General features: G+C 47.1%; 1 protein-coding gene across 1 annotated transcript in view; it reads right to left on the bottom strand.

The window, feature by feature from the left end:
- The window catches only part of PARN (poly(A)-specific ribonuclease), a 327504-nt gene that overhangs the window by 187088 nt on the left and 116184 nt on the right, over positions 1-24232 (bottom strand). Inside the window, exons 19-20 of the mRNA XM_082262315.1 lie at positions 20891-20946; positions 16596-16682 (exon numbers count right to left, since the gene is read on the bottom strand). Coding sequence (XP_082118441.1) covers positions 16596-16682; positions 20891-20946 — 143 coding nt within the window. The remainder of the gene's footprint in view (positions 1-16595; positions 16683-20890; positions 20947-24232) is intronic.

Raw genomic sequence — 24232 nt, 5'->3', positions numbered from 1 at the left:
GGAGAGGAAATGTGCAATAAGATGTCAAGCTATATGGTATGCACTCCCAACTGGGATCTGCTTAACATTTTAAGACAGCATAAAATGTTCAAAACATGTGAAGTGCTGTACAAACTAAAGATATTATGGGCATTTTAAAATTGACTTTTTACTTTGAAAAAGGTTTACCTGAATATCCTGGCTTTAGAAACTGAATCCTACCTTCTCTCAGGCTGTGTGCTGCTGAGCAAGGGATTAAAGGCATTTTTATTCTACCTTTAGATTTACTTCCTAAATGTATGTAGAAACATTTGATGATCATAGCTTGCAGCAATTTACTTTGGCTGGATTTGCCACCAATTGTATAAATTAACATGGCAGATAACTTTTTACTCATGGGTTAAACAATAGGGTGGTATCACTATTAAATGTAACCGTCTCTACAAAAACAGAATTTTTGTAAGATCTTACCTGTAAAATTCCTTTCTCTGAGTCCTCCGACAGTCGCCGCCACTTCCTATTCATCACTAATGGGGTTATTGACCTTTGCTCCGCAGGAGTAGCTAGGCAACAAAATAGTTAACATCAAAGCTTTTAGCATATCCCACCCCTAGGGGGTGGTCCCCTCAGTCAATACCTCCCTGCTTCCTGCATTCTCAACTCAGTTTCAGTAGCATAGCAGTAGAGTACATAAACAAACCCCAAAAGAGGGGCGGGGGCGGCGACTGTCGGAGGACTCAGAGAAAGGAATTTTACAGGTAAGATCTTACAAAAATTCCGTTTTCTCTTACGTCCGACAGTCGCCGCCACTTCATATTCATCACTAATGGGGACGTCCCATAGCAGTGTAGACAAGAGGGGTGGGAAAAAAAGCAGACGGGCCTAAAGCAACGCAGTACCCACATCAGAGAAAGGAACCTTACTAAAGTAAGAGAACCAACTGGGCAACAGGAAAAAACGTGCTCAACAGGAGCAACAACCCAGGAAAACAAGTAACCTAGGGATAAAAACATCCCAACAGCCAAGGACCCAAAACAAGGGGCCCTAAGGCACTGCCGCACTAAGGACCTTGCGGCCAAAGGAAGCATCCGCCGATGCCTGAACATCCACCTTGTAGAATTTTGAGAAGGTGTGAACTGACGACCAAGTCGCCGCCTTACACCTGGGCCACAGAAGCCTGATGACAATAGGCCCAAGACGTACTCCGAGACCTGGTAGAGTGCGCCTTCACAGGGAAAGGAGGAACCTTCCCCTTCAAAGCATAGGCTTGCACAATGGTCTGTCTGATCCATTTGGCGATGGTCGCAGCTGACGCCGCCATGCCCTTCCGAGGACCCTCTGGAAGAACAAAAAGAGAATCCGACTTGCGAAAGGATTTTGTCGATGACAGGTAAACCCTGATCGCCCTAACAACATCCAAGGAATGCAAAGCCACCTCCCTTGGATGCTTAGGTTTCGCGCAAAGCGAAGGCAAGACAATGTCCTCATTGAGGTGAAATTCTGAGATCCTCTTCGGAAGAAAAAGGGTTAGGTCGTAAGACCACCTTATCCAGGTGAATCACCAAGTAGGGAGAGCTGCAGGACAAGGCCGCCAGCTCCAAAAACCTGCGAGCCGAAGTGATTGCCACCAAAAAGGCAACCTTCTTAGACAAGAGAGACAACGAGATCTCCCTGAGCTTCTCAAAGGGAGCATGTTGCAATACAGACAGAACAAGGTTCAAGTCCCATGGAGGTAAAGGATTCCTCTGAGGAGGAGCCAAGTGACGCACCCCTTGAACAAAAGGTGCTAACCAAAGAATTAGACGCCACAGGGCGTTGAAAAAGAACGGCCAGCGCAGAAATCTGACCCTTAATCGTGGCCAACGCCAAACGCTGGTCCACTCCAGTTTGGAGGAAAGCCAACACTCTCGATACCGAGTACGAGCGAGGGGGAATACCCCCCTGGACTCACACCAGGCAAAATATACGCCTTCCAAGTACGGTAGTAAATCTTTCCCGAAGAGGCTTTTCTAGCCTTGATCAAAGTAGGAATGACCTCAGGGGAGAGACCCCTATCCTTCAGGACCTGGCTTTCAACAGCCAGGCCGTTAAAGCCAGCGACTGTAAAGCAGGATGGAAGATTGGTCCTTGAGACAGGAGATCTTCTCGAAGAGGCAGACGCCACGGAGCGTCGACCGCCAGATTCACGAGGTCTGCGTACCAAGACTGGCGAGGCCAGTCCGGTGCCACCAGAATCACCGTGCGCGGTTCCGAGGCCAACCTGCGAAGGAACCTGGACAGCAGCTGAATCGGCGGAAAGGCATACATCAGACGATACTGACTCCAGGACGTCACTAACGCGTCCGAGGCGTCTGCCCGAGGATCGCACGTCCTTGCCACGAACCTTTCCACCTTGTTGTTTAGACGAGACGCGAACAGGTCCACATCTGGGAACTCCCACTTCGCGCACAGCATCTGAAAGACATCCGGGTGAAGGGACCATTCTCCCTGGTCCAGGGTCTGGCGACTCAGATAATCCGCCTGCCAGTTCTCCACTCCCAGAATGTGAACAGCCGTTATCGCCGGGACGTGCGTCTCGGCCCAAGACAGAATGTCAGCCACTTCCCGAGCCGCGCGGGCACTCCTGGTGCCCCCTTGGTGGTTGATGTAGGCCACCGCTGTGGCATTGTCCGTCTGCACCCGAACCGGACAGCCTTGAAGCCTGTCCGTCCAACGCAGAAGGCAGAGATGTATTGCTCGCAATTCCAGAATGTTGATCGGAAGGGAGGATTCCTCCCCCGACCAAGTTCCCTGGGCGCCCAGGACACCACCCCAGCCCGACAGGCTGGCATCCGTGGTGATCACCGTCCACGACAAAGGACGAAAAGACTTGCCCCCCGACACCGCCGGGGACTGGAGCCACCACAAAAAGACCCATTCGGGCGAGGCGGCTCAACGAAATCCACAGATCCAGAGATTGCGGACGCCCGTCCCACTTGGCCAGGACCTCCGCCTGAAGATCCAGTGTGTGAAACTGGGGAATCGCCTTGAAAGCCGAGACCATCAATCCCAGACACCTCATACACGTCCGGAGGGACGAGCACTGATTGTCCCTGAGGGACCTGACCTCGTCCTGAAGTGTCCAGAGCTTGTCTTCCGGCAGGAAGACCTTCGCTTGAACAGAGTCCAGTATCATTCCCAGGTAGGGAAGACGAATGGACAGACACGTCGACTTTGGGAAATTTATCGTCCAACCGAACTCCTGCAGAGTCTGCATCGTGACGGACAGGTCGTTCACCAGGCCCTGACTGGTCGCAGACCGAATCAAGATATCGTCCAGATATCCCAAGACAGAGATGCCCTGGGCTCTCAGTAAAGCCAGGACCGGCGCAAGCACCTTGGTGAAACCCGTGGAGCCGAAGCGAGACCGAAGGGTAACGCCACAAATTGGTAGTGATCCTCCGCAATGGCGAATCGAAGGTACCTCTGGTGACCCTCGAAAATTGGAATGTGAAGATACGCATCCTTCAAATCGATGGAGGCCATGAATTCCCCCGGAACCAGGGCAGCCGCCACCGAGCGCAGGGATTCCATGCGAAACTTGCGAACCCGCACAAAGAGGTTCAGAGCTTTCAAGTCCAGAATCGGACGTACCTTGCCCTCCTTTCTGGGCACAGTGAACAGATTGGAATAGAACCCCCGAAATCTGTCCCGATGAGGCACCGGAACAACCACCCCCTGGGCCCGCAGGTCCCGCACCACCAGGTGCAGATCCCGGAAGCGCTCCGGAGTCAGCTGAAGGTTTGAGGGGAAAAATCTGCCCGCCGGCCGAGAGAGAAACTCGATCTTGTAACCAGATCGAACGATTTCCTGAACCCACCTGTCCCGAATGCGGTCCAGCCAGGGTTGAAGAAAACCGAGCAAACGTCCCCCCACCCCAGAACTGGGTGAGGGCGTCCCTTCAGGCCGTATTGTTATGGGCAGCGGACCCGGACTGGCCGGACTTCTGCTTACCCGTCCACGGCTTCTTCTGGGAGCCTTGGCCCTTGAAGGGCTTGCCCTTATAGTGCGACCGAAAGGCACGAAAGGACCCCTGAGAGGGTCTAAACGAGGAATTCTTCTTACCACGAACAAACTTATTCTTGTGAGTCTGGGGCAAGAGTGCTCTTACCCCCAAAAATACCCTTTATCAGAGTATCCAAAGATTCGCCAAAAAGGCGAGATCCCGCGTAGGGCAAATTAGCCAAAGTCTTGCGAGACGATTGGTCAACAGACCAACATTTCAGCCATATCAGGCGACGGTTCAATACCGCCACACTTGAAAGACACGCAGCCAAAGGGACCAAGTCTAAGTCCGAATCACACAAATACATGACACCCTGATGAATCTGATCCACCATAGCCAAAGTTGTCGGCGGGGCAGAGTCAGCCACCAGGGTGCGCCTGAGCACCTGCGTCCAATCCGCAATAGCCTGGGCTGCCATAATGGAAGCAAAAATCGGCTTCAGCATAGAGCCAGCAACCGTATAAGAATGACGGGCCAGAGACTCCAATCTCCTGTCCGTAGGGTCCCGGAACACCGGGGTATCCTCAGCAGGGATCGCAGTGGATTTATTTAAAAATCGCCACTGCATGATCCACCTGAGGCGGCACACACCAGCGCTCATCAGTGGCGGGTGTAAATGGATAACGCAGCTTGAACCTACTCGGCACAGCAAAAGGCTTTTTTAAATTGCGTCATTGTTCATCAACCACGCGCTGAAATTCCGTAGAGCAAGGAAAAACCTGCGATGTTTTGCGTTTCCTTTGCGTCCCATAAGAGGGCATCAAAACAGGAGGACATGGTTCATCCTGCAAATGCAGCGTTTGCTTGATAGAAGCAACCAACTCATCCATGAGTGCAAGCTCTTCAGACGAGCCAGGGGGAGAATTATCAACCCCTTCCACCTCAGCCTCCCCCTCAGACCCTACAAGGTCTAGAGATGAGTGAGACCCTGAGAAGGGCACTCCAGCCATAGCAGCCCCATCGCCCCCTGAATCAGAGGAAATGGACACCCTGGGCCGTTTTGTGGATCAATCAGCCACCAGCATCTGCACCTGAGCAGCCAAATTTGCCACAATAGTAGCCAGATCAGCCCCCTCGGGGGAAGCAGCAGCCCCTTGGCCCCCCACCAAGGCGGGAGGAAACTTGCAATCCTGAGAATCCATGCCCCAGTAGTATTAGGAAAAAAGGAGTACTGCCCCTTTAAGATCGCGGCGAGCGTAGCCCACCGCACCCGCTGAATACACCGACCCCCACAGGGATAAGAACACTAGGCAAGGAATACAGGAAAATGGAAAGGTAAAAACCTGGAGAGATCACACAGGCTGCTGCACCGATCGCTGTCCCAGAGCAAAAGGAAGTGATGCAATGACTGACCGCCCCTGTAAAGCCTGTGTCAGGCTACACAAACATGGCCGCTCGGCTGAGGACTTCATATGCAAATAGAAAATGGTGCCGACATGTGGTCTGATCGATCGCCGCCAAAATGGCGGCGTTTGGCGCCAAAACGGCGGCGTTTGGCGCCAAACGGCGGCGTTTGGCGCCAAAACGCCGCGCCTTACCACACAGGACCGGCCACCATCATTCTGCCGCAAAAAAACTTGCGGATCCCCGCAGCGATCGCCGCACAGCATGTCCAAAACCAGACTGCTTCATGTATGCACTCAGCAGAGCAGGAGAGCCCCCCCCCCTCGCAGCCCACACACAGGCAGAAATTCCACACAGGAACTGACAGGGAGCTCAGCAGCCACAGACATGCAGGGTCACACAGTCCCAGACTGACACCCAACAGACAGGTCCCCACATAAAGATACACTTACCAGTCCGGATGGCGTGGGGAGCATGCGGAGGACAGGGAGTGTCGCAGCCGTGACACAATGGAACTGCGGTGCGAAACCGCAATGGCGTCCAGTGAGGTAGCCACCTCACAGATAGCATCCCTGCAGCGAACAGGGATGGGTCGTTCAATGTGCCAGGGAAACCTGTGCTGAACGCTCGATGGCAGGCTGGGAAGCCCCTGGCCCTGAGCCCTGGGTTCCAGGGTGGCCAGTCTGAGAAGAAGCTAACTAATGCTGAAAATAAACAGCTAAGTAAAGAAAGAGAAAAAAACTCCAAAGAAAATCAAAAAAGAGAAAAGAAGCGGAGACTGAGAGCCCCAGCACAGGAACAGCCAGCCTACTCCAAAGCTAGGCATTAGAAACTGAGTTGGGAATGCAGGAAGCAGGGAGGTATTGACTGAGGGGACCACCCCCTAGGGGTGGGATATGCTAAAAGCTTTGATATTAACTATTTTGTTGCCTAGCTACTCCTGCGGAGCAAAGGTCAATAACCCCATTAGTGATGAATATGAAGTGGCGGCGACTGTCGGAGGACGTAAGAGAAAAATGGATTTTTGTAAAATCTTACCGTAAAATCCTTTTCTCTTAGCTCATTGACAGACGTAGTCCTCGGTGATACAGCACCTTCGGGTTATGTTGCCTCCACAGGAGCAGGACTAGACAGGAAATTAAAATGCTCTGGCCACACCCTAGGGGCAGTCCCAGAGGGTATATCCTCTCTCTCTGCCTCAGCAAATCAGTTATGTCAAAAAGCAGTCTTTAGAGATTTTAACCCAACCCAACTCCAAAACAGAGGGGCGGGGACTACGTCTGTCAATGAGCTAAGAGAAAAGGATTTTACGGTAAGATTTTACAAAAATCCATTTTTCTCTATCGCTCATTGACAGACGTAGTCCTCGGTGATACAGCACCTTCGGGACGTCCCAGAGCAGTATCACAAATGAGGGGTGGGAAAATGGAAATCAAATCCCAATCTAGAAGGCCCAACCGGTGCCAACTAGAAGTTTACAATGCTCATCCTTAATGATGAGATTTAACAAAAAAGAAATTTTTCAAACAGAAAAAAACTCTCGAGGTAGACCACCTGTCTCCTCAAATTGCGGCCTGCAAAACCTTGCGGCCAAATGAGGCATCCGCCGATGCCGTCACATCAATTTTATAGAATTTTGTAAAGGTATGTACCGACGACCAGGTGGCCGCCTTACATACCTGGACCACTGACGCCTGATGGCGAAAGGCCCAGGAAGTACTGAGCGCTCGAGTGGAGTGCGCCCTAACAGGGAACGGAGGACTCTGACCCTTAATAGAATAAGCCTGTACCACCGTCTGTCTAATCCATTTGGCAATGGTCGCGGCAGATGCAGGCAAACCCTTTCTGGGGCCATCCGTGATCACAAAAAGTGAATCCGTCTTACGGAATGATTCCGTAGCTTTCAGGTATACTCTGATTGCCCGAACCACATCCAAGGAATGCAACGCATGTTCCCGATGATGCTTGGGCTGAGGACACAAGGAAGGTAGTACAATATCTTCATTCAGATGAAAATCTGAAACCACCTTAGGAAGAAAGGATGGCTTAGGATGAAGTACTACCTTATCCCTATGAATCACTAGGTATGGGGACTGGCATGATAATGCAGCCAGTTCTGACACCCTGCGAGCAGAAGTGATAGCCACCAAGAAGGCCACCTTCTGGGATAAAGTAAACAAGGGAATCTCCCTGATGTTTTCAAAGGGAGGTTTCTGTAGAACCGACAAAACTAAATTAAGATCCCAGGGCGGTAAGGGCGCGCGGACTGGTGGAGCCAGGTGCCGCACCCCCTGGATGAAATTCCGCACCAAGGACTTGGTAGCTAAAGGTTTCTGAAAGAAGATTGCTAATGCTGAAACTTGACCCTTGATGATGCTCAAGGCTAGCTTCTGCTCAACCCCTTGTTGCAAAAAAGCCAATATTAGAGTCACCGAATAGGTACGTGGAGGAAATCCTAAAGATTCGCACCACGCAATATAAGTCTTCCATGTGTGATAATAGACCTTGCTGGAAGTCGCTTTCCTTGCTTTAATAAGGGTAGGAATGACTGAAGCTGACAAACCTCTGTCCTTCAGTACTTGGGTCTCAATGGCCAGGCCATTAAAACCAGCGACTGTAAAGCACGATGGTAAATTGGTCCTTGAGACCACAGACACTCCCTGAGACGAAGTTCCCACGGAACGTCTGCGACTAGCCTGTCCAAGTCGGCCAGGCCGGCTTGACGAGGCCAGCCTAGAATTTCTAGGACCACTGGTGCTGACTGGATCTGAACCAGGCGTCCCTAGAGCTATCTGGCCCCGACCATCCGAGAAAGTCTGGTCGTTTTCTGTTCCCACACATTTATCAGATACCTGATTGCTATCAGGAAGGGTGATCTTTTCTGGTTGAACCTCAGGGACCGAAGTCACCCGGCTAGAGGCTTCCTGGCCTGTCTGGTCAACCAGATCCGATTCCTGTGGGGAATTGAGACTAATCTTAGGAAAAGGTAAAGGAAAAGATCTATTCAGGGAACGGTGACTACCGCTCCCTGTAGTACTTAAATGTTGGAAGGGAAGAATCGCACCGGTAGTAGTAGTTGATGCTCGATCTAATGTCCTGAATACCGGTGAAAACGTCCCCCCACCCTCAAACCGGGTGGGGGCGCACCTTCAGGCTGTGTAATCCTTTGCTTCGGGTTTGGCTGAGTTGGTCCTCTGTTTGTCCGACCAGCCTTTCTTGAACCCTCCTGGAGGAGTCTTGCCTTTCCCGCTTGTTCCAGCCGGGCGTGCGAACCCTTTATGGGCGGTAAAGAAAGGTCCTCGCTTGTTGCGAGGTCCCTTAGCTTTAGCAGCCTGTGGCAAAAAAGTGCTCTTGCCCCCAGTGGCATCCTTAATGATTTCATCTAGGGTGGCCCCAAATAGACGATTCCCCTGAAAGGGGAGATTCGTCAAGGTCTTTTTGGAACCTAGGTCAGCTGACCAGCATTTTAACCACAGCACACGTCTGAGGATTACCGCTGACATAGATGCATGCCCTAATAGGGGAGTAGTGTCCAAGGCTGCGTCACAGATAAACTGTAGCCCTTGTATAATCTGTTCCATCAAATCAGATGTTTCCTGGGGAATATATCTTTTCCCCTAAGGTCTTGGCGTACCAATCTCGCCCATTCCGTAAGTGTCTGGGAAACTAGACCAATAACAATTACTGGTCTAAATGCTGACCCTATCAGAGAGAAGATGGTGCGGGACTCTGCTTCCATCTTTCGATCCACCGGATCCTTAAAGGACGAAGTGTCCTCCACTGGGATAACCGTGGCTTTATTCAGCCTGGAAATAGGTGGATCCATCACTGGTGGTACCGTCCATTTCTTAATGATGGATTCCTCAAACGGATAGCGTCTAGCAATACGCTTGGAAATAGTAAAAGGTACGTTTAGAATGCTCCCATTCTCCTTTAATCTTATTACCAAAACACTTGGGTACAGGAAAAACCTTCACCGTTTTGATGGGCTTGTTAGTACCAAAAGGAATCTCTGTATCAGTTGCTTCTGCCGGTAAAACCTCAAGTTTTAAGGTTTCCTGCACTGCCACAACTAGTGCGTCCACCAATGCTTCTTCCTGAATTATAGCGGGAGAAGAAACGTCCTCCTCACTGTCTGAGGGAGCTTTACCTGAGGTAACAGCCCTTGCAGAGGGACCTGCAACTGCAGTGACCATCTCTGAATCTGAGTCAGAGGTGTCAGATAATATAGGGGTAGGCGGGGGTCGCTTCCTTGACCCTCGTCCCTGACAGGCCGCCTCCACCCGAGCCACCATAGACTCCAAAATTGCTGTAAATGCCTCTACACTCTGTGCACCGGCGGGTCCCGTGGCCCCCTCGAGGGAAACAGGTGGGGGAATTTGTGTGGCAGGGTCCATGATTATTCCAGTAACTTCCCGGATAATATAATTCAAAAATAAAAAACTTTTTTTTTTTTTTTTTTCACAGACCCCCAGCGCCACAAAAGCCCCTTAGTGTTACCTGCTAGGGATCCCTATCGATAGAGAGAGAGAGAGAGAGAGAGAGAGAGATAGACCCCCAGGTTTACCACTTGATGCTCAGAGTTTAACTGCAACAGGTTACAGCGCTGTCTTGACAAACAGGAAGTCTTTTGGCTGGCTGCCCAGGAAGAAAGGAGGCGGCTCCGCCCCTCTGCACGCCTTCCGGCGCCTCCCCTAGCTCCACGAGGTGTTTGGATCACCTCAAACATGGCCGCCCCCATGCTGGAGACACGAGGCTACGCCAAAATGGCGGCTCGTGCAATCCAGCAAAAAAAAAATGGCGGCGGCCTGTACCGAATAGCGGTGTGCTGCAGGGCACACAACACTATCTCTGCATGGGGATTTTTGGCGTGGTTGGCGGTACCGGCCCTGGCGGACCTCATGACCTTCGGAAGGCCTGCTATAGCTGGAGATTTGACTAGGAAGGCAGTCTACATGTCCGTGGCTTCTGACTGGTAGGTACCTTATTCTTATCACAGTAAGATTCCCAGACTGCCACTGATTACAATCTTTTAAACATGTATACAATTAGATTGTTAGCTCCCAAACCAAGCCTCCTGGCTTTTTGCACATAAAATCACACTCAAAGTAGGGGGATCTGTGCCATGTTATAGGATAGAGGGGGACTCTATCTTACCATACAGAGAGGGGCCCGCGTTCACCACAAGACCCGTCAGGGGGAAAAGGGGGAACATACTACTCACCATACCGGAACCAGGCGGGCACCAACTCCTGACAGTACCCCTCTCCACCGGGGCGGGAGGGCTGTCGACCAATACGGACGCCGTGACTCATGGTCTTTGGCGTTTCAGCGAGACGTTTAACTCGCGGGGTCAGTCCCTTAATGGGACTTTGTCGCGGCCGACCCAGCGCGGAGCTATGGCCTGCACGCGCTCGTAGGCTGAACTGGGGTGACCACCGGATCTCAACATCCAGCCCGTCGCCCAGTTCAGCTTTCTTGCTTGAAGATCTCACAGGAACACTGGAGAAAAAAGCTGTCTAAAAAATCTTAAGAAAAAAATCTTGCCAGGACCGAAGATCCCAGCCAAGGTATCTAGGTCCTTACTCCTAACTAGACAGAAAATAACTGATTTGCTGAGGCAGAGAGAGAGGATATACCCTCTGGGACTGCCCCTAGGGTGTGGCCAGAGCATTTTAATTTCCTGTCTAGTCCTGCTCCTGTGGAGGCAACATAACCCGAAGGTGCTGTATCACCGAGGACTACGTCTGTCAATGAGCGATAGAGAAATAAGCATTTGAATCTATATCAGTACTTGAAAGAAGTTTATCACTTCCTTTTCAGCAAGTACAAAATTCAAGTGCCGCTGCTAGCCTACAATTGTTTAGAATGTTCCCCACGGGGCTTAATTATAGGACATAGTAGTGAAACTTGATGCCTTTTTCAATATTAACCCCAGGTAGCAAATACAGCTAACAAGGTAGCTTATAGCCTGCGGAAGAAAGGTACTCTTAACAAGGTCATCCAGGGTAGCGCCAACTAGGCGATCTCCTTGAAAGGGGAGATCAGTCAAGGCCTTTTGTGTCTGGTCCGCAGACCAGTATTTAAGCTAAAAGACACACTGAAGAAACACTGTCAAAACAGGGAGCCGCGCCACTAAGGGAGTCGCATCCAAAGAGGTACCACAGATAACCACAGCCCCTGGACCAGCTGGTCAGCCAGCTCAGCAAAGGTAGGAGGGAGTTGCTCAATCTCATGGCGTAGGAGCTTGGACCAATCGGGTAGAGCTTGCGACACTAGGGCAAGGTAAACACCAGCCTCATTGCCAAACTAGCTAAGGTGTACATAATGCGGGCCACAGCCTCCACCTTCCGGTCAGCGGATCCTTAAAGGCCAAGGACTCTTCCACCAGAATCATAGTTGCTTGTTCAAACCGGAAACCGGAAGGTCCACCACCGGTGGAAAAGTCCACTTCTTAATAAGGGACTCATAGGAGTATTGCCTAGCAAATCGCTTAGGGACCCCAGGGGGAAGCTTTGGTCATTCCCACTCTTAAGCAACAATTCTGTCAAAATAGACAGGGAAAGGAAACAGCTTTGCCGCTCTGCATGGCTCGTGAGTGCCAAAGGGAATCTGCTCCATTGCAGCTGCATCCTCCATCTTTAAAGTCTCACACACCGATGCAATCAGTGCTTCCACCAGCGCCTTTTCGTGCACGGTTGAAGATGTGTAGGAACCATACTCACTATCTGAGGATTCCAGGCACGTGGTCGCAGACCCAGCAGGGTGACTCGCGTCCGAATCAGATTTAGGATCTGATGACAGATGAGGCGGGTAGGGGCGCTTTTTGCTAGCTCGTCGCCCGAAAAGCCACCTCCATCCTGGACACAAAGGACTCCAGAAGTGCTGTCAGTGCATCCATGGATGGTTGGGACCTGCAGCCTCAGAGAGGGGATCAGGTGGAAAGATGTGCTCCAAAGACTCCATGAATCACCAAGGGGACCCCACAAAAAGTGTAAAACACAGCAAAAGGGACAAGCCCCACTGTGCTGGCAGCAGGACCTGGTCACCAGGCAGAACCCCACCAGACTCACCACCCAGCAGAATCGAGGCATCTGCAACCACCAGGAGAATCTGCACTCCACGTGTGGCGATCAGGAAGTGAAAAGATTCAGGAGTCAGCACCAAGGGATGAAGAGGGGCTCCCATCGCCATAATTGCCGCTCACAGGGCTCCACAGTCAATCGCCACCGCTATTTTCAATGGTAAACCACCGTAAAATGGCCGCCGGACTACACAAACATGGCTGCCTTGCATTGGGCACACAAGGCTACATCAAAATGGTGGCACTACAAGGCTTAGAGGGACCCCTAGGCCTCAAGGACAGGCCTAGGCAGGACAGGGGGCCCTAGTAGGAGCTCTCACCAGGTACAACCCCCCCCCCCCCCACACACACACACAGCGCTGATCTTCCAGTCACCCCCCACCTCATCGCCAGCATAGTGCCCTGCCTCACCACAGGAGGTGGACCAGACTACCCAAACAGCCCCAGTAAAAGTGCAGGGAGGGTAGGATGGGGGGACAGATGAGAGGTGCCTAACAGGAAGGGGGGCCAAGACCCGGTCGTATGAAACCTCGCAAGGCATTTAACTCGCAGGTCAGCCCCCATCCGGTGGGGCTAGGCCACGGCCAACCTAGAGCGAAGCTGAGGTCTGAGCGTGCTCGCTGGCCAGACTGGGGTGACCACTGGATCTAGATTATACAGCCCGTTGCCCAGTCCAGCAGTGGATTGTAGATCTCAGAGGAAAGAAAACCAAGAGAAAAAATGTATATTTAACAAGAAAAAATTGCCAGGACCAGAGATTTTATTAAGGAACTAGGTCCTTACTCCTGACTAGGCAGAAAAAAAAAAAAATAAATTAGTACCTGTGGCAGACAGAGTATACCCCCTAGAACTACCCATAAGCCTAGCCAGACTTTCTGCCTAGTGTCCTACTCCTGTAGGGGTTTGTGTAACCCAATAGTTAAGATCAGGAGCTGTGTCCGTCAATGAACAAAAGAAAAAAGGAGTTTAAAGCAAGTCAAAAAAGATAACGCCTAAAGGGTAACTATACTGTATCCAAAAACGTTAACACCAACACCCTGCCCACTCCTGTTCCCTGATGCCCTTACTTGTTTAGCAAGTTCACCGTCACTCATCTGTCCATTTACCAGTCTGTACACTTCACTATGTACAAATCCCAGGAGCTAGAGGTATCACCCCAGTACGGTTGTTTAGAGCCAGCGGTTGGCTTTCTTGTAATGACAACCGATGCAGCTGCTTGGCTGTGATTACTAGGAGCAGGAGGGGGGGTGCCTCTCCACCACTCGCCGGGGTCTTCTACCTCACCAGGAGACCCAAGCGACCAGCTGGAACATCCGCCAGTAGGCTGAAGACCCAAAACAGAGCAGGATTCGGCTCCGATTGGGTCTCTGATGTAAAAACCTGGAAGCGATGTCATGACCTCACTCCCGGGTACTGAAGCCCTAAGGTCACCAGATTTTTATATAATTCACAAGTGCAAACCAGCCAACTTGAAGGAGCTGGAGCAGTTTTGCAAGGAAGAATGGGCAAAAATCCCTGTGGTAAAATGTGGCAAGCTCATAGATACTTATGCAAAGCGACTTGGGAGCGGTTATTGCCGCAAAAGGTGGCTCTACAAAGTATTGACTTTGGGGGGGGGGGGGTGAACAGTTATGCACATCGACTTTTTCTGTCATTTTGTTTGCTTCAAAAAAAAAAAAAAAAAAAAAAAAAAAAAAACCTTCAAAGCTGTGGGCATGTTCTGTAATTTAACCACTTTCCAACCGGTCGTTGTAAAAATACGGCGGCAAAGTGGTTGTGTAGTTCTGAGACGCCGTTCTCAGAATTGCACTCCCGTGTGCCCCCTGGGGCGCGCACACGGGAGTGTCCGTGCTGGCCGGGTCCTGGGGACCCGACGCATCACGGATCGTGGTAAAGGGCCAATGAGAGCGGTCCTTTACCACGTGATCGCTCCGTCCAATGACGTCACAACAAACCGGCGCATGTCCGGTTCATTTCTCTCCTCGGACGCTGTACACAGGAGAGGAGAGAAACTGCAGCTGCACGCCTCCTGTGCCCCGTCCATGCTCATCAGTGCCACGTCAGTGCTCATCAGTGCCACATCCAAGCCACGTCAGTGCTCATCAGTGCCACATCCGTGCCACGTCAGTGCTCATCAGTGCCACGTCAGTGCTCATCAGTGCCCTACAGTGTCTCACAAAATTGTAATGGGAAGTCAGGAAATTATGATGCTCCCTGCATGTTGGGCCTCTGTATGTGGTCAGGCTGTGGAAAAGTGTCACATATGTGGTATCGCCATACTCCGATAGAGTGGCAGAATGTATTTTGGGGTGTCATTTTTGCTATGTACATGCTATGTGTTAGAAATGTCTAACAAATGGACAACTGTGAAAAAAAAAAAAAAAAAAAAAAAAATTTGTTTTGGTTTTCTTTCCACATTTTCCAAAAACTTGTGGAAAAAAATGACGTGTTCAAAAGACTCATTATGCCTCCTAGATCATGTGTTGGGGTGTTTTCTTTCCAAAATGGGGTCATTTTGTGGGTAATTCCATTGTCCAGGTGCTCCAGAACTTTCAAAAGTGTGATAGGTCGTCAGAAAATGTGTAATTTTTGCTTCTAGAACACCTGACTGTGCTCCTTGATGTTGGGCCTCTGTATGTGGTCAGGCTGTGGAAAAGTGTCACATGTGGTATCGCCATACTCAGGAAGAGTAGCAGAATGTATTTTGGGGTGTAGTTGCAAGTATTCCTATACAGTGTGTAAGAAATAACTTCGTAATATGACCATTTTGTGAAAAATAATTAAAAAAAAAAATCTTCCATTTTGCAAAGAATTGTGGGAAAAAATTACAACTTCAAAAAAAACTCACCATGCCTTTTACTAAATACATTGGAATGTCTACTTTCCAAAAAGGGGTAATTTGGGGGGGTATTTGTACGGTCCTGAATTGTTAGGTTCTCCAGAAATGAAATAGGCCGTCAGTACTTTAGGTGTGATCAATTTTCAATGATTGGCACCTTAGCTTGTAGACTAACTTTCACAAAGACCAAAAAATGTATACTTATTTGGGTTATTTTTACTAAATATATGTAGCAGTATAAATTCTAGTCAAAATTTAAGAAAAATGACTAAATTTGCAAAATTTAAAACCAAAACGAAGAAAAATGCATTTTTATTACAAAATTTTCGGTCTTTTTTCATTTATAGCGCAAAAAATAAAAGACCCGATTAGGATTAAATACCACCAAAAGAAAGCTCTGTTTGTGGAAAAAAGGATGAAAATTTCATATGGGGACAGTGTTGCATAACTGAGTAATTGTCATTCAAAATGTGAGAGCACTGAAAGCTGAAAATTGGTCTGGTTAGGAAGGGGGTTTAAGTGCCCAGTGGGTAAGTGGTTAGATGATGCAACTCCTCAAATAATCAATGTTAATTCTAGGTTGAGAGGCAACAAAAACATGAAAAATATCACGGGGGTGAATACTTTTGCAAGGCACAGTATAATGTTTGGTTCCAAGTAATTTTCTAGCAAAAATAACTGATTTCAACTTTTAAGCAACATATGTCAGAAAAAGGCTTAGGCTCCAAGGAGTTCATCTTTCAAGAGAATAAATTCAGTTCCTCTAATCTAGCCTTATAGCTGAGCTCCTCTATGCCTCTCATCAGTTTAGTTTCCCTTCTCTGCGATGTACTTTTCAGTAAGCCAACATTTCTGTATTTAAAGTCTTTATTGGACTTATGTAATATTTTAAACTTTTTGAGATACAAAATTTTAGGTTTTCACTAGCTTTAAGCCAAAATCATTAAAATTAATATAAAGAAATGATTGAAATACATCACTGTGTAATTATATAAGTTTAATTTTTTTTAACTTTACTTGATTTACTGAAATAAATTAACATGATATTCTAATTTTATAACATGCATCTGTACATACGACATTTAAGAAAAGCCACAGTCAAGCCAATATGGACATTACCACCACCTATGGGTAGTTTTTTTTTTTTAAATATACATTTGAGGTACTAGGATTAAGAGTACATGACCAGAAACAGCCAATTTTTACTGTCCTTAGAAATACAAGCACAGAGAAGAAAAAGAGAAAGAAAAAGAATAAAAAGAAGTTGTGCTTCAGTGAATTCAAGATAATTAAAGAAGTCTTACCAAAAGCACTGAATAGTTGATAAAGGTCACTGGTCTTCCATTCTTTTGGAAAAGCTACATGAAGGACATTGTCTCGTTTAGGCAACACTAAAATTAAAAAAAAAAAAAAATTGAAAGGCAGAATCTGACATGCTCAGTAGTAAAGTAAAACGCAATTTAAATAAATGCATTTTTATATTTATGGAAACTATACCAATACCTTTGCGTGGCTTTCCATTGGAATGTAAAGATTGCAGTCAAGTATTTACTTTTTCTTTAAGACAACTTCGCTTCATCCTCTATTTTGCTTAACGCCTAGTAAACCATAGTAGTTTTTTCCGTTCAACCCAGCAGGGAAAAAAAAAAAAAAAAAAAAAACCCCTGACAACCCAGGACAGTCACTGTACTATCAGACGTTTGTACAGCGATCTCCTTCCACCCCCCCAAGAACATTCTGATCAGAGATCTCAGCCATTGGCTGAGTGCTGATGGGGAGCCTAATCGACAAACCTTTCGGTCATGCCCTTTCGACAGAAGCCGACTGACTGCAGTACACAGTTTCCATTTAACTGGCCATTATCGCCCAGCATTCGGCTTGTGTGTACTAAGTTTAAGGGTTCATGTAACTGGGCTTAAACACCAGCTCTCTTGGTAGGAAAAAAAAAAATGCAAATTTTTCACTATAATCACAACATATACTAAAACACCAAGCATTTTGGCACATTTAGGAGTGTTTATGGCCTCATGCACACTGGTTTATTCAAATGAACGCTACCGTAGTAGTTAATTGAAAACCACAAGCCGACAGTCACAAAGGCTGCCGAACCTTGTCGTTTTTTTAATGCATAGCCCTGTCAATCAGTGATGCGGCCTGATGGGGCGGAGCCCCGCTTGGCCACTTTTTAAAAATTGTGACAGCTAGCAGGGAGGGAGAAGAACCCGCTAGCTGTCTTAGGGGATCAAGGAGGTGCACCGGCTGGTCCATCCATAACAGGTTACAACCTGAATATGGGTGTAACCTGTAACAGGTTACGAAAGGTAAACTTATCCTTTAAATGAAAAGCCTTGAGTGGCTTTGTAAATACAGCATATATAATAGATTTTCAGTTTAATGGAACCGACGTCCACAATACAAATCCCCTTCAGTCTGATGTCTCTTTCTACAGCCACATCTTCTACCCCTCTTCTCGTGGGTGACAGGCTGCAGCAGTCAATGGCTAGCGTGAAAGGACTCGCGGGAGTTCGGTCATCCCAGCACATAGGATCTGTCTCAGAATGTAAACAGACCTGCCTTTTCACCATTCAGCTTATATTCTAAAGACTGCGAGCAGGCAGATAGGCAACTTATTAAAGAGACATTGCATGTCCATTTCAGATTCATTTCTATATATCCCAGCTGAAGCCTGTGTCATTTTAGCTCCTGTCTGCTTCTTGCCCCCAGCAAAGTTCCGCCCATCCTCGGTGTCTTGTGCATGTCCAGTGCACCTGCTCGCTCTGTTGATGCTGAGCACCAATGGTTCAGCCCCCTGTGACGTATCAAGTCACATGGGGTGTATCAGCAAAATCTCAATGGGTCCTTAATCTCACAAGATAATCTTCTGATGCGGGCACGGCACAAGAGGAAAAGACTGACAGCCCACGAAGCATGCCATAAATGAGGCAAAAATGCACATGCGGTGGTGACGTCATTGAAGTAAACAGCAATTTCTTCTAAAGGGTGCACATTAAGAGCAATATGAAACATTCACATGTAAAATTACTCTAGGCTGCTTTACATGGGGAAAACTGTTGAATTAGCGTTGACTTCCACTTTAAGTTAAAAAAAAAAAAAAAAACTAAGCATGTAAGCAGCCAAAAATGGGAACACGCAACTATGTATAGTCCTAATTAAGTTGCAAATGTGGAAACCCTAAACTTTATGGGTCTGTATGGATTTTTTCTAGGCCTGCTTTCGCACAATCCAAAACAAAAATACCGGTATGCAAGTAGGATACCGCCCAATAGGAGCATATGTGACTTTTAAAGTTGTATGTGCACTGTAAGCATCATGATGAGACAAAACCTGAACAGCTTGTGCTGCACTTGGCAGCAAACCTAGTGAGTGAGAGTAATAAGGTCTGGCTACCAGGTAAGATGTGGACCAAGGAACGCTCTACAGAGACTGAGCTTCAGGATCCATTATAGATTTAAGATTTTGAGAAAACAAAAATGTTTTCTTCATATTCGCCCCTCACCATGTGTATGTTAAACTTCTAGTGGGACTACATTGCATCGGAGCACCACAAACGCAATTTAATTAATTTTTAGTATTCAAAAAGGAAACTCACCCATGTCTCCATGCTTTCATTTTGCTGAGAGATCACTTTTGAAAAACACACTCTAGCAATTCTGGCCATGGCCATTTTGAGTAGCGACAGAATATTCATATAGCATTTACTTCCTAGAATCCGCCTGCCCATAGCTCAGGCACGCAGGCAGGAGGGTGTGATTAGGTGAGAAAATCCCTCCTCCCCTCCTGAAAGCTCCCGAGATGAAGTACATCATTTGCCTAGGCATTGGAAACAAGGAAGTAACTCAATGTAAAGTTTAAACCCAAGTAAACATGATCTACCACTCCCATCTGTTTACTAATGCTAGCAATATAAGGATTAAAAATAGTAAAGATTGATTGCGAGATGTTGAAGACAATAGTCCATCCAGTTCAACCTGTGTAGGTGTGTGTGGCTGTAATCATCTCATACCTCTGAATGTTCTGATCCTTGAGATGTACGTCCAAGAGTCTTTTGAAAGCCACCATACTTCCCGCAGAAACCACCTCTTGTGGTAGAGAATTCCCCAATCTTGTAGCCCCAACAGTAAAGAACCCTCCACGTTGCCTGAGGTTAAAACACTTCTCCTCTAATCGCATTGTATGCCCTCGAGTCCTCATGCAATCACTTCGACTGAATAGCTTTTTTTCTATGCTGAGATCGCCATTGAGATATTTATAAATTGCCATCATGTCCCCTCTCAGGCGTCTCTTCTCCAGGGAGAATAAATCAAGCGATTGCAGACGCTCTTCATAATGAAGGTCCTCCAAACCCCCAATTAGTTTAGTTGCCCTTCTCTGGACTCTCTCCAGCTCCAACACATCCCTCCTGAGGACTGGCGACCAGAACTGGACAGAATACTCCAGATGCGGTCGGACCAGAGTTTTATAAAGTGGAAGAATTATAGTTTTATCTCTGGAATAAATCCCTTTCCTTATGCATGCTAATATTCTGCCGGCTTTGGCAGCTGCCGCTTTGACATTGCATGCTATTGCCTAGTCTATCCTCTACCAAGACTCCCAGATCTGTCTCCATTTTTGATTCCCCCAAAGGTTCCCCCCCTAAAGTGTTTTGTGCTTTTATGTTTTTAGTCCCCAAGTGCAAAACCTTACACTTCTCCACATTAAAACTCATTTGCCATGTCGTTGCCCACTCTGTTATCTTGTCCAGGTCATTCTGTAGGATATCTGCTTCATGCTGTGCAGTTATTGCCCAGCCCAATTTTGTGACATCTGCAAAAACCGATATAGAACTACTGATCCCGTCCTCAGTGCCGTTTATGAATAAATTGAACAAGGTTGGTCCCAGGACTGAGCCTTGTGGGAGTCCACTTACCACCTCAGACCAGTCTGAGTATGCACTATTTATTACCACCCTTTGGACACGCCCTTTTAGCCAGTTGCGTATCCAAGAGCAAACCTTGCGGTCGATGTCTGCATCTTATTTTATAAATTAAGCGCTTGTGGGGAACTGTATCAAACCTTAGCGAAATCCAGGTACACCACATCCACTGGTCTCCCCCTATCTAGCTCACCTCCTCGTAGAATGTGAAGAGATTGGTTTGACAAAATTGCCGATTTAAAAACCCGTGCCAATTACTGCTGATGTCTTTCGCAAACTCTACAATATAGTCCCTTATCCCCTCCAGAAGTTTACTTACTATCCATTTCAGAATGACAGGCCTAGAATTTCCCGGGACAAGTGATGTACACGGTCCACAATCCTGCCAGCAGTGTCTCAAGATATTTACTATATAAATAAGGTAATGTTGTCCCCAAGTCTTGCAACAGGAGAACACAAACCACAAACATTTTATCGGGTCTAAAAAGTACACATTTTTATATTCATTACAGTTTTGAAGTATCTTCATGGAAAAAAAAAAAAAAAAACAACAACAGTACACAGATAGGACCCATTGTCCTATCGGCTAAACCAAAGTGTATTGCGTGCAGGAAAAAGTAAAAATCAAATATTAGGAACATAGCAAATCTCAAAGAATTTACTTACAGTCTGGTCCCTCCAGATTTAGATAAGGAATGTCCATAACCCTCATCAAAAACAACCTAAAATAAAGAGATTAAATAGGTTTTATAATACCAAACAATTTTAGTTTAACATTTTTTATTTAAAGAACAGACTTGAAATAGAGGAAAAGACATTGAGTAATGAACGAGCACCTGAAATTATTCAATCTCAAGTGAAGAAATGGCTGAACTGCAAAAAACACACCAGAATCTCAGGGGAAAAAAAAAATCATAATAACTTCCTAATGTGGAGTTCCACCAAAAAAGGGAAGTTTTGCTTTAAATATCCCTCCCCATTCCTAGTTCACATAGCATTTTTTTTTTTTTTTTTTGGGGGGGGGGGGGGGGAGCCTAGTTTAAACAGGTACCCACTCAGACTTCTGGCCAGACTAGACATTCTCCTCTCCCCCTCCCTGCAATCTTCAGGGAACAGTCAAAGGTCCCAGAAGATTGCCCAATCATGCATGAGCAGCACAATCCCAGCTGTGAAGCTGCAAGCTGTTACAGCCGGGTGCCCACAGTTGTAATGCCAGAGCGAGGAGAGCAAGAGAACCGAGGGTAGGGGCAAGGGAACATTCCTAAATTTTTTTTTAAAAAAAAAATGGAAGATCGCAATCACAGCTAGTAACAATTGTACACAATGGATGGCATTAAAGGAAGCCATATCATTTCCAACTGTCCTAAAACCTGTTGTGATTGATCACAGGAGAACCACAATACAGGCAGTGAGCCAGTACACTGATCAGTCATCAGCTGTGTCTGGTGGACACAGCTGGTGACCGATCGCACCACTGCGTGGCCCCACCAGCAGTGCCTTCTGAGAGGACGTCATGACATCCACTCAGATCGGAATTTATAGCAAAATGACAGCCAGATGGGAAGGTGTTCTCAACATTTCCGTACAAACTCTGTTCAGGGCTTAGTCCTTGCTTCCTACAGAAAAAAACCCAAATGTCAAACCCTGCACTTTATCCGCATCCCCTTTTATTAAACGCAACCATTTCAAAAGCTTGTGATGACTAAATTCAAGGTGCCCTAAGTGAATATTGGATTTTGAGGAAGCTTCACACATCCAGGTCTTATTGAAATAGTTAAATTTGCCACTTGTCACTCTCGATACCCCAGTCACCATGCAGGCTACAATGCCTTCAAAATCACAAGCACAGCAGACCCTAGAATGTTTTTCTAGGGGCACCTGCCCTGCAGTTGCCTCAGTCAGAAATCCAACACATATGCACGTTCACAAATATTGTGGAAAGCGTCATGAATACAGGAAGCTTCACAGGCTCTGAAAATACTTCCACCAGTTTTAATTTTGTTTTTTTTGCCAACAGATTTCATAGGATACCCATGTCTTCAAGTAAAACATGCCAGTTTTGAAATGCACAGCAGTTTTAACCACTTAAGCCCCGGAAGATTTTACCCCCTTCCTGACCAGGCCCTATTTTTCGATTCGGCACTGCGTGACTCTTAACGGACAATTGTGCGGTCGTGCGACGCTGTACCTAAAAGGAATTGGATGTCCTTTTTTCCCCACAGCGCTTTCTTTTGGTGGTATTTGATCACCTGTGCGATTTTTTTGATCATGCGCTATAAACAAAAAAAGCGTAAATTTTGAAAAAAATAATATTTTTCACATTTTTTATATGAAATTCCCCCACCCCCAAAAAAAATGTAAAGATCAAAATTTAACATTTTTGGCCAATTTTTTTTCTGCTACATTGGTTAAAAAAAAAAAAAAAAAAAAAAAAAAAAAACACGCAATAAGCGTATTTTGATTGGTTTGCGCAAAAGTTATTGCTTTTACTAACTACGGGAAAGATTTTTGTTTTTGTTTTTTAAGTAATGGCGGCGATCTGCGATTTTTTTTTGTGGGACTGCGACATTGCGGCGGACAGATCAGACCCTTGACTGACATTTGACACTTTTGGGGGTATCAGTGACTTTACTACAGTAATCAGTGCTATACATATGCACTGTTACTGTAAAAATGACACTGGCAGGGAAAGGGTTAACTTTATTGGAGAGGGAGGGGTTAAGTGTGTCCCTAGGGGCGTGTTTCTAACAGTGCAGGGATGTGGTTGTGTATGCAACAGCAGAGATCAACGGTCCTACATAGCAGGACCGTTTGATCTCTGCTGTTACACAAGGGAGAAAGACAGGCGGCTGTGTTTACATTAGCCGCCTGCCTTTCTCCCTCTAACTGACGATCGTGCGTGACCGGCGGACATCGGGTCCACAGGTCACTCGCGCGGAGGTGTCCGTGAACGAGCGGGAGCGCGGCGCGCGTTTGCCCCCTATTGGCTCACAAGCTAGTGACGTACCGGTACGTCACTTTGCCTGCACGGGGCTGACCGCCGCAGTATTATATGTACTTGCGGCAGTTGGCAAGTGGTTAACAAAACCCTGCCGAAACCACCAATACATACATTTAGGGATTTACCTGAAAACTGGCAGCATGAATTGGCAAGGTCATTCCCTTCCTCTCACCTCAGATCACTTTCCCCTTAGTGTAGAGCAGAACATCTTCTCGCCAACTTTCGTAGCACCTACTAAAGTTAACTTTACCAAAATTAGTATATTTAAAAGGCACACCCCTCCGCATCACAGATACCATATTAATGTTTATATGGGACATTAGGCCAACAGATTAAAGTGGACCTTCACCCCTTTTCCTCACTCAAATTTAGATTTTTCTTTAACTGAACAGCATTTTTGCGCTGTGACCCGACACTTACCCACCCTTGATACGAAGATGTTCCACAGGGTTTCAAGTCCTGAGGTTTTGGAGACCTGTGGCACATCTGCAGGTTTCCCACGCATGCTTGAAGGGCTGGTATTGAGTTCCAAAGCCCAGTGTGTATTATGTGCTGGAAACCCATCATACATATCCCAAAGGGTTCTACTGGGACCCAAAGGTCAGGCAGAGCCCGGCAGCACATCTGCATATGTGGCAGAACCAATCTGGTTATGCTCCTTTAAGTTTCCTGCAGTTTGTATAAAACAAAATGAATTGAACAGATTTATCAAAGATTTAATTTAAGCCAGAACTCTGACCTACCAGAAAGGAGCCAATCCAATGCGCACTGGCTGTAACAGTACTCATGGTGGCCTCCAGACATCAAACAGAAGAGTGCAGACAAGTCAAAAGAATTAGTGTGGCAATGTACACAAGCATACTAGGAAGGACACAGCTGAAATGGTTTACTTGCAAAGGCAAGGGGGTACCAAGTACTACACAGGAGATCTTGGGAGCCGTGAAGAAGGGCTATAGATATAGATATAGATACACATACATACATACACACACACACACACACACACA

Source organism: Pelophylax lessonae (assembly GCF_965119305.1).
Source record: "Pelophylax lessonae genome assembly, chromosome: 6".
NCBI lineage: Eukaryota > Metazoa > Chordata > Amphibia > Anura > Ranidae > Pelophylax > Pelophylax lessonae.
The sequence above is the reverse complement of the archived record's forward strand: the minus strand, read 5'-3'. Positions and strand labels throughout refer to the sequence as shown.